Below are 11,559 nucleotides of genomic sequence, written 5' to 3'. Positions count from 1 at the left end.
TGTGGTTGAAAGAGTAACCCATTTTTAGTTCCTCGGAGCCCAGCCTTAGGTACTGTATTTTCCGCACCATAAGGCGCACCTAAAAGTCTTAATTTTTTTCAAAAGCTGACCATGCGCCTTATAATACAGTGCGCCTTATATATGGCTCAATATTAAATTCGCAAGGTCTCGCAACTTACTCAACAGCCGCCGACTCGATTTTCCCCCGAACGTGGAGTAGTCCGCGGTGTATGCTGGGTTTTATAAACCGGCGTTTCATTTGCTAACCAATGTGTCAATCATCATTTGAATCGATCACTATTGGCTGAAGTTATTCGAAGCCTCGGATTAGCTAGAGCGCCGAAACAAACCCTGCAATTGGCCGAAAAAGATGTGTCAATCATCCGTTAAATCGATCGCTATTGGCTGAAGTTATTCGGAGCCTCGGATTGGCTAGATGGCCAAAACAAACCCTGCAATCGGCCGAGTTTAGCAATGGCGTAGCAAGCTTGCTAAAGTACGCCATAAAGAAACATGTTTCATTAGTCTGTTTTTGTAAATATTCTACTCTCCTGGATTTACTTCACTCACGGTTGTAAGAAGACCATGATTGCGTATCATTATTGAACGTGAGAACTTAGGTGAGCTATGTGGCTTCATATTTTCCCGGTATCTTGTTTTAGAACGATCTTGATGTTGCTGTGATGAATTGAGTGAATTAAACTCAATTCCAAGTGTTTATTGTCATATGCACAGTAAAGTTGCGAGCGAAAAAGAAAATAGAAATGTTTGGCATTTCTTGAATCCCAAGACTTCAACCTTCCGAATGATATTTGTAATGACTCATTTAAGTGACATCGTACGGACACCGCATCCGCACATGTCTACGACACGTATTTGCTTCTTTTCAAGCTTTGGGAATGTTAAGGGGCTAATCAGTTGGACTGAATCATCGGACTGTTTTGTCAACGTTCCCATTGTAGCGCCTTATAATCCGTGCGCCTTATCTATGGAAGATATAGGGCCAAAAACTATTTTTTCGGGGTGCGCCCTATAGTGCGGAAAATACGGTACTCTCTGTGTTGATGTTCTCTACCCCTGCTTTGCTGCATCCACATTATTACGCCTCTCAAGTCTCTTTACAAAAACTGCCACACACTCACTACAAAGTACATTAACCGCTTCACTGCCCATTTATTTGTCCCTTGTCTGGGTGGGATTGTGCCTCTGGTTGTCGCCAAATATGACGCAGCACCGACCAGTCATTGAAAAGGTACCCAGGGAGAGGCCAGGCCAGAACGTGTAGTGGAAAAGGAACTCTACTGGGTTCTGGCTGTACCAGGTAATAAGTAGGAGGGGTCACTGAGCTGATGCCCGAATCCTCATCCAGCATGGTGGGGTAACTGGCCTCAGTTGGGTGCAAGCCTCTGTCACGGGTAGCCCAGCTGATGTCTGGAATCAGCGGGGGCAGATAACCCATCACGGTGTCGCTCGGCTGAATCTGTCGCGGCGTAAAATATCAATACAGCAATTCTTGTGTCATTCAAAGGAGCTGTATGTAATTTGAACTTTCTCGCAACCGTCATATCCTGGCTTAAAGGTGGTGTCTCTAACCTCAAAATATTCTACTTGCTGATGCTATCTTCTGGCTCAAGTAATCCGTCAAGCTGCTTGTATCACGCGTGCACATGCGTGTCTCAGACATGCTCGAACTAACTTCTGTTTTCATCTTTTTTCATTCTTCTCCCTCTGGCGGATATACACAAAAGGCTCTTTTAACTCAGCTGGGCATATGCTTTGAGGTTTTAGGTTGGGTTTTGGACTTAACTTTCATCATTTTCATGCTACACTAACAAATGTGCGATAGCAAGCGCAAAGTCACTCACCAACCTCCCCCCACTCCTCCTACCTTATGTGTTCCATCTCAAACAGCTTTGCTAAAAGATAAGTGCAGATAGGCACGGTGGAAAGAAATACATAAGGGCTCTTTAAACTCAATTGGGCATTGTTAGCTCATACTTAAAAAAGATGAAAGTAGAAGTTTTTTTCTTAAGGAAACATCAAATGATTAATCTCACCATTATTAGAAACGATTTTTAAAAAGCCCATAAGGAAACATATGCTGGCCTGGAGAGGGATGGGCGCCATCAGGCTGTACTCACCTAAGACACCACAGCAAACTGTGCCCCTATTATCTTAGTGGTCAAGGGATACGACCAACCAAGGATATAATAAATGAATGCAGCTCTAGCACCCTCTGGTGGAAAGTTCATTCCTCTGGTATGATTTGAATAAGAACATTTCACCCCGTGACTCCCATTAATCAAACTATCAATTTTCCTCCTCCTCGATATAGGATGGGAAAACTACGGCCCAGGAGCTACATTCTGCCTGACAAGTTTTTTTTAAAACCAGCAGGCCAAACCAAAATATGCAAACTAAGTAAAAAAATACTACTTAAAAAATGGATTGCAACGCCTGTCCCCAGTTTGCCTTCATGTGAACAATCCCTATAATATACTACAAACATTTTATTCTTAAGAAATATGTACCGACATCAATGTCATCCTTCAGATAGCGAGCTACATTTTTCAATCATTTTTTTCCTTCTGGTCCTGCTCGCCTGACATTAATGCTTACCCAATTTGACCACACACTTAAAAGGTTTGGCCACCATAGTCTTAAATGATGTATTTTTCGCTATAAAACACAAAAAGACAATGTTGTGCTTTTATTTCCCAATATTTATTTCATCAAACAATTCAAGTGGCAACAATTCTACAAAGATACTACAGTGATTAACGGCGCATCTCAAATGTAATCAATTTTTAAACACTGTAGCTTAGTTTCACTCTTTAAATTACAAAAGATTTGTGATTCATCATGGATGTTTTTTGTAATTGACTCTTGCTGTCAAAAAAAATTATATATAGCAAATTTCTCTCAACCTACATGATAAAACATACAATTTAAAAGAAATAACATTTCTACAGCAATAAATACCTAACGCCACAACATGTATAATTTACTTTTTTCCAGCTATCAGACGTTCTTTGGAATAAAAAACAAATCATGTTCACAGTCGGTACCTCCGAGCATAAGGAGAACCTGCTCCGCAAAAACAATGCTTAACTCCGTAGTTCTCGGCTCAAATAGGAATTGTTGAGCCACGTTACATCATGATTCTGCTTCATTTACACGTATCGTAGGGCTGGGGCAATTCTTTCAATTACAGGTGTGTCATCCAGCAACTTGCCAAATTTGAAAGCAATATGAAATAAACATTTTACAGTTGAATAAAAGAAGATACGGAGTGACTTGTAAAAACAAATGGAAAGACTAATGAGCATGTGTATAGAATGCCTCAGGTTTTTTTTTATTAATTGGGACGCAGCACCTTTTAGTTTTTCAATTTATTTCTAACATTTGTTCGGTTGAAAAAAAAAATTGGATTTCGACAGTTTTTGAAGGGCAAATTGAAATGAAAGGTGTACGTTAATATTTTCAACGCGATCCCAGTTTTAAACAGTGACGTGGGGTCAGGGGAGGCATCATGGAAACACAAAATTAAAAATATTTGAAGTTCTTTCTTGTTTAACGTCACCATTTTTCAAAATTCTTGACTTCACTTTATGAAAGAAATTATTACAATTAGTATGTTACATTCCTGTGCCGAATGTTTGCAGATGCGGAGCGAGGCACACAATCCTCTTGCCTCATACCAGAGGGCGATAGTGAGACCAAGAATTCTGATTTAACGCACACCTCATCCCTAAGTAATAGAATTAGTAATAGTACTCGCAAGCAAACACCACGCCAATATTTTCTTTCGTTGCATGGACTTTTTTTTTCATAATGGAGTTACATATTAATTGATGCTTTAATTCAAAAAGCACAGTCTTTATTTATAGGGCAAGACAATAAAAACCCAGTTTCTAAATGCTACAATTTATAGGTTGCTTTCTTGCTCTGCTGATCAAATTATGAGATTCATTAATTTCTAAATCTGAGTGTGCCTCATCAGACAATCCACCTCATTGCACATCATAATTTTTTTCTTAAGATTGCATTTGCAGAGTTTGAATTAAGCTGCAAAGCCATATTGCCCAGCCCTAGAACAAGTGAATGTACGAGAAATAAGGTTGCTTTAAGCATATGTGTCTCATCACGTAGCAAAAACAAACCATAGCACACTTTAATTTGTAGACTCCCTGACAATAATACAATTTATAACTTCTCTCTCAATAAAACCAAATAATGGAATTGTCAGAGGTTTGTTACTCAGGTTGTTTTGTGTTTAGATAATATACTGGAAAATCATTCCTCATATTCGCCTGAAAAATTTAAAACTTTGATTTGATGTATCAGAGTGGAATTCTACTCTGAAGTAGTAGTAAATTTAGCAATGCGTGATTAAAATGGAGGTTAGTATGAGAAGAATCAGACACTTGATGAGGTTATACCTACTATGCAAATAATTGATGCAAATAAACATCACACACTTAATTGAAATGTCCGACCTAAAACAAATGCGATGTTAGTGTGGATTTTTGAATTCTTGGTAAAATCATAACACTATTAAGTATGATTGCTGTTTTCATCAGGTAAAGTGCAAATTACATCAACGTCTCAGGTATTTTCAGGAAACAAATACATCATAGGGTGCTTCAAGAAGGAATCGAATCAATCCACAGTAGAAGTAAGATCTCGGGCCATGTTCGGGCTTAAAATGTCAATCATTAAGTCATGCCAGCCTAGCCTCTCGCTTTTTTCCTTCATGGAGGATCTGCACAGCATGCACTTACTTTTACTCAAGTAATTAGTCAGATAAAAACACGCTTACCGAACTATCAGTTTTACTCCAAATCACATCGTCCTCAAAAATGTTCCTCCTCAGTGTTGGGGTAAAGGATGCACCGCTTCCTCTTTCCACTTCGCTCACGTCAAATATAATTTCCGCTTCTTGACAATAGCTTCTAAGTTTTACAAAAGTTCTTTCTGCTTTTTGGCAAAATGTATCGCTATATGCAGCTTGCAATCTGCAGAAGGAAATTCTTTTTGGTGCCAATTCGTTCAGTGTCACTATCACTTTTGTTCACCGAAATGCGCACTTTGGCCCCGAACCATTTAATTTGGTGCTGCACTTGCAGCGCACACTTAATTTGAGGGACTCTACCCAGAGTATGGTTTGGCCAGGTTAGGGTTTATAAACCCGCGACCAAGGTCAGGCTGAATTTAGACCGATCTCACCTCTAGTCCACAGTGATCAAAAGTACAAAATCCCAACCACAAAAACACCAGAGCCAAGATCACAAGCTCATCAAACTCTCAAATACTCCGGAGTCGAGTAGTTAAAGAGCAAATAGTCCATCCGGTAGAGGTTGAACAGTCTCTTCTGGTAGAAGGAGCTAATGTGCTCAAAGAAGCGAGCCGCCATGTCGCCATCAGTCCTGGTGCTTTTACCGGACGTGGGGAATTGAACGGCACCTTGTACCCCTGCGAAAGAGAGCACGGCTTGGGCGTCCGTCTCCAGTGTCTCGTACTTGCCTACCACGTCGTAGTGGATCATGCAGGGATGGCAGAGGGAGTGCACCCTCTCCCAGTGCTCGTTGAGAGGCCCCTCGCGTTGCGTCCGAGGGTCCACCAGATACTGCACGAACTCGCGGAAAGACACGTCGTTCCCTTTCTCCAGCGCCGCCGGGTCCGGGTCAGTCCGGTGCCGCCGGATGATCTTGGTTCCGTAGCGTTTGTGAAAAGCCGTGTTGTAGCTGCGCGTGAACTTGTTGCGGTAAGCCGACACCAGCCGCTCGAAAGGTTCTCTCACAAAGACAAACTTGAGGTAGCTGCGTAGGCGGCGGTTGATTTCATGGATGGAGAACTCTGAGAGCGAGCGCAGGTTTCCCGGGACGTGGGCCTCGTTGGCGGGTATGTCCAGGGGCTCCGTGTAGCGACCGTCACCGGTCAAGACCATCAGGACGCGCTTCCAGTTGGTGCAGGCCACCTGGGAGGGATGCCGCATCACATAAAGACAAGCTCTGCTTCAACTTCAAAATACAAAATATGAGCTTCATTAATTACTAATGTCGATTAGAACACTGGTTCTCAACTGGTCAGTTACAAATTAAAGGAGAGATAGGATTAAAACCAAGAAGATTTCAAGTTCCACATATACTGGAATATATGACGAAATTGCGTATAAGCCGACATTGCAGATAAACCACCCCATAGAACTGCTTTAAAATATCCATAGAAGCGCTATAGGAGGTCTTCAGTAACTTGAAAAGCGCTATGTAAATGCAGACCACCATAGACTTAAAAAAAAAATGGAACCCAAAATATTAATAAAACAATACAACGATATTTGTATTATTATGTATATAGTAACGAGTAATATACTGGTAAAAAAAAGCTAAAAATCCAACATTTTAAAACCATCTAATGTACCTTTCATATTTCACTATCATTTCCTTCTTTGACTCGATCATTGGTGTCACTGTTTTCCACTTTTCTTTCCCCTTATAACTAACTTCCTTAATACCCATTATTATGGGCAAAAATATTTTTCATTTCTTTAACTTATCTGGTACTGCGACTAATAAGAGTGTGATCATGACACAGGACCTAATGCACGGCAAAAATCCTAACCATGGCGAAAAACATTTATCGGATAGCAACTTTTCATTGAATTTACACTTTCCTATGGTCCAGAGTCAACATCTTTGTCCAAAGCTGCTGTGTATTGTGTGTACACCCAAGGCATGCGTCTGCTCTTTAAGGCCCGACTCAAATCACAATCGTTTTGATAGTTACTGTGGTCACGTGATGTTGCCACAAAAGATAAACGGTGAATTATTAAATAAGACAATTGATCAATTTTACCAAATCTACTTAGTTTAAAGAAATAAAAATCTTATCATGTGTCACATTTTAAGACTTGCGAAAAATGGATCCAAGCCATTGTAATGCCAAATATCGCCTTATTTTCATAATAAATAATGCCTTTCAAGAGATTTCAAAGATCCGCGGGAACCTTGTTGCATGTAAGGCACATTGGATGAGAAGGCGCACAAAGTTCTGGCCAATTTGGGGGTGTTGAGTCGGCCTTATAGATCGGAAAATACGGTAAATATAAAATTTAAGCACTGTTGCAGTCAATAGGAAAAGATAAATGGATTGCATTTGTGGAACAAATCCCGTACTTATCTCAAGTCATTCCTCAACCAATGAATGCACAATACAGAACGGGGAATTAGGGCCAACCTTTGGTACGTAGCAGTAAATGAGGCTGTGCTTGTCGTCCACGATGAGATGTTTGAGGTCTTGAGGAGAAAGCACGCGCCGCTTTTTGGTATGACTTTGGCAAGCTTGCTCCAGCAGCTCCCTGCGACCTTGAAGCGACTTTTGATCGCCCGACAGCTGCAACTGCTTGTGGGACAAGAGTTAACATAATATTAGCAGGGAAGCTTTTGCATGCTGGGTTGCAGCGCACACGTTCATGCTTAAGCAGTAGATTTGAATTTGTTTGCCATGCCACATTTAATACAGATTTGGGTTGGTAGACATTGGAATGGGAAATGATTCAGCAACTAATTCAAATACAATGGATCTTAGATCAGTCATTCCTATAATTTTTTTGGAGCAAAGATACACGTATTTAATTTAAGATCTCTAGGCATGGAGTCCATCAATTAAAAACAAATAAATCCCTAGCACCAGTTTCATGTGTTTTTTTTCCCCATCTAAAACCATCATGCTTCCTAAATTAAGAGTACCGTATTTTCCGCACTATAAGGCCCACCGGGTTATAGGGCGCACCCCGAAAAAATAGTTTTTGGTCCTATTTTTGACATACATAAGACGCACCGGATTATAAGGCGCTACAATGGGAACGTCGACAAAACAGTCAGATAGTTCAGTCAAACTTATTACCCCCTTAACATTCCGAAAGCTTGCAAAGACGCAAATACGTGTCGAGAACACGTGCGGATGCGGTGTCCGTACGATGTCACTCAAATGCATCGTTCCATCATTCGGAAGGGATTCAAGAAATGCCAACCATTCCTTAGTTTCTATTTTCTTTTTCGCTCGCAACTTTACTGTGCATATGACAATAAACACTTGGAATTGAGTTTAATTTAAAAATAGACACTCCATTCCATCCATTTTCTGCACCGCTTATCACAGAAACATCGAGTTCAGTCTGAAACAAGATACAGGGATAATATATAGCCAGAGTAGCTCACAGAAGTTGTTGTGTTCATAATAATGTGCAGCCGTGGTCCTCTTATATCCGTGAGTTTAGTAAATCCAGGAGAATAAAATATTTACAAATGCAGAATAGTAAAAAATGCTTTCTGTAAGCAGTCAACCACGTGCTATACGCATTCATCTTTTTCGGCCAATTGCAGGCTTTGTTTTGCCGTTTAAGCCTATGCCAGCCTGTAAATGATAAAAAGGATCTGCTCCTTGACCTCCGAATACCTTTAGCCAATAGTGATCGATTAAACTGATGATTGACACATCTTTTTCGGCCAATTGCAGGATTTGTTTTGCCGTTTAAGCCTATGCCAGCCTGTAGATGATAAAAAGGATCCGCCCCTTGACCTCCGAATAACTTTAGCCAATAGTGATCCATTCAAATGATGATTGACACATTGGTTAGCCAATGAAACGCCGGTAAATAAATCCCAGCATACACCGCGGACTACTTGGCGTTCGGGGGAAAATCTAGTCGGCTGCTGCAAGTTAGTTGCAAGACTTTGCGAATTAATATTGATCCATAAATAAGGCGCACTGTATATTAAGGCGCATGGTCAGCTTTTGAAAAAAATAAAGGCTTTTAGGTGCGCCTTATAGTGCGGAAAATACGGTATACTGTTTTTCTTATTGGTGGTCACCAAGGCCTATGAAATAATACAATTTATTGATTTGGTTAATAAGTTTAATTTTTGGTTTGACAATTTTTTAAGCTGTTTATTAAGGTTTATATATTTTTATCTTGTTTTTTTTGAGAGAAATAAATACTTGAACCAAAAAAACAAATATTTTCTAGTGTAATAAAAAGGAGGTCATCTGAAATAATAACTGAAATAATGTTCAAGGCCATTACTTATTTTCCAATCACTTTATTATTCTTTGGCCCAATCTTTCATCAAAAACAAAATACGTGATTAAACATATATACCTGTACAACCACCTCATGAACAGTTAAAGAGAAAAAAGTAATATGCTGCCACCTACTGATATGTTTTTTTTTACAGTTACTTTGCTGATCACTGGAAGAAAACAATGACACTTTTTTAAATAATAACGATACATTTCCTGCCATACAGTAGACAACATAAAAATTGTAATCAGCAAAATATGTTCACATTTTGTACTTTATTTGATTATTTTCCATTACCTCATGAGCAGATGATCAGTATATTAAAAAAGAATCATCTGCTGCCACCTACTGGCAAAGATGAATGTTACAGTTACTTGGCTGATCACTGGAAGGAATTATCGTTACTGAACAATTACATGCTATTTCTTAAAAATAAAATTGGGCAAATTCCTGGAGCACACTTGAAAAGCTCACACGGCATACTACTGTGCCCTCACACTCGTAGTAAAATAGTCCAAATAAATAAAAAATGGGAGTAAAGCTGTATTCATGAAAGTCTATGGGTATAAAGTGTAAAGGTTGGCATTGAATATGTTTGAAGTACCGTATTTTCATGGCTATAAGGCGCACCCCCCAAAATTTCTTTTGGCCTATATTTTCCATACACAAGGCACACCGGACTATAAGGCGATACAGTGGGAACGTCAACAAAACAGTCAGATAGTTCAGTCAAACTTATTAACCCCTTAACATTCTGACAGCTCGCAAAAAAGCAAATGCGTGTCTCAGACACGGTGTTGGACATGGTGGATGCATCAGGTTAGCACTGCTCGTTCTATGCGTTTATACTGTCATTGGCGTCGGTTTTAAGAGTATTGTTAATTATTAATTTTACAATTCTAACCATTTTTACATAGTTAGAAGTAAAGCAGCCGAGTCCTGCCATGGCCGGGCATTATACCGGCGGGCGGAGACGTAACTGCGTGAGATTTCTTGCTCAAAGATGTTGTGGCAATTTCGGAGGGAATGTCAAGGACGGATTTTATTAACAAGTTTGTTGAAAAGATTCTGAAGTTTAAAAAGGAGGAGGTACATGCTGTCATAAAAATGACTTCTGGCAAAGGCTTTGATGTGAGTTTTGAAACGGCAGCTCTTTATCAAGAGTTTTGGAATCGCTTTGAGGGAGTGAGGTCCCAGTTTTCAGGATTTACAGTGGAGAAGCTGACTGATAATACTAATAAGATTGTCGTTGTTAGAATGTTTAGTGAAATGATCAGTGCTGATGACGTCTGTTATTGGTTGAGTAGATACTGCTCAGTAAAAGGCCAGGCTATGAAGGTGAGGTGTGAGAAAGGCTATTGGAATGGTGCCTGGAGGGTACCAGTCCAACTACGGCAAGATCCTCAGGGCTTTCAGGGACTGAAACAAATTCCGTCGACTATATTCCTGGGGGAAAACCGTGGCTTTATCCACTATCAAGGGCAACCGAAACTCTGTCGCAAATGTGGTGAGCATGGGCATCTGGCTGAGGTATGTGATCGAATTTTTTGTGGAAAGTGCAGAACAATTGGACATTCCTTTGAGGAATGTAGCAATAGCAGAAAATGCAATCTCTGTGGAGAAACGAATCACCTCTTTAGAAACTGCCCGAATTCGTTTGCTAACAAATTGAAAGCTAGGAAGGCAGTTAACAAAGACAACAAAGACAATGAAATGATGTCAGACAACATAGATAATGAAATGAATAAATGTCACAAAGACAATGAAGTGAATAAAGATAACAAAGACAATGAAATTAATAAAGTCATGGAAATACAAAATGAAAATGAACAAGAAATTAATGAAGTTATAGAAATACCCAATGAAGATGAACAGGAAATGAATAAAGTTATGGAAATACCCAATGAAATTGATCAAGAAATGCACAAAGAAATTGGACAAGACAAACAAATTGAAAAAACAGATGTACCTACCAAAACCCCTGGAGCAGAGACCAGAGAATCAAAATTGAAACAGGAAGAACCTGGAAATTCTAATTCGATTTCTCATAAAATACCTGAATTTGGACATGACAAACGAATAGAAAAAGCAACTGCCACTCCGAAAACACATATTAATCAGGAAGGGCCTGGAAGAGAGTTCAAATTAGCAAATTTGTTTGCTACGCCATTGCCGGGATTTGGAGAAGACAAACAAATCGAAAAGGCGAATGACTCTCCAAAAACCCATACGGGCACTGGAAAGAGGAGTAAAAGTAAGACAAAATTGGGAGTGGTGAAAAAAACAGAAACAAAGATAAGAGATTTAGAAGAAAGCCGATTGCCGGTGAATAAGCCCACAAGGGAACTGTATGAAGTTGAGACGGAGGAAGTCGGGGAGGGAAAAAACCTGACCCTTAGTGGGCAAGGAAGTAAGAGACCCCTTGATAGGTCCTCTGGCTCACCCCCTAACCCAGAAAAAAGGGGAAGACCTGG

At 39.9% G+C, this 11,559-nt stretch overlaps 1 protein-coding gene across 2 annotated transcripts in view; it reads right to left on the bottom strand.

Annotated features, from left to right (window-relative positions):
- Positions 1–2,702: 2,702 nt before the first annotated feature.
- Positions 2,703–11,559, bottom strand: part of LOC148369559 (carbohydrate sulfotransferase 11-like) — a 32,774-nt gene continuing 23,917 nt past the window's right edge. Inside the window, exons 3-4 of one of the 2 annotated variants that reach the window (XM_088331621.1) lie at positions 7,240–7,401; positions 2,703–5,980 (exon numbers count right to left, since the gene is read on the bottom strand). In XM_088331621.1, coding sequence (XP_088187747.1) covers positions 5,300–5,980; positions 7,240–7,401 — 843 coding nt within the window. In that variant the 3' untranslated portion in view covers positions 2,703–5,299. Of the gene's footprint in view, positions 5,981–7,239; positions 7,405–11,559 lie in introns of both variants that reach the window. The other variant, XM_088331620.1, reaches the window with a different exon arrangement.

Source organism: Urocampus carinirostris, chromosome 3, assembly GCF_059441175.1.
Source record: "Urocampus carinirostris isolate Australia breed hairy pipefish chromosome 3, RoL_Ucar_1.0, whole genome shotgun sequence".
Taxonomy (NCBI): Eukaryota; Metazoa; Chordata; class Actinopteri; order Syngnathiformes; family Syngnathidae; genus Urocampus; species Urocampus carinirostris.
The sequence above is the reverse complement of the archived record's forward strand: the minus strand, read 5'-3'. Positions and strand labels throughout refer to the sequence as shown.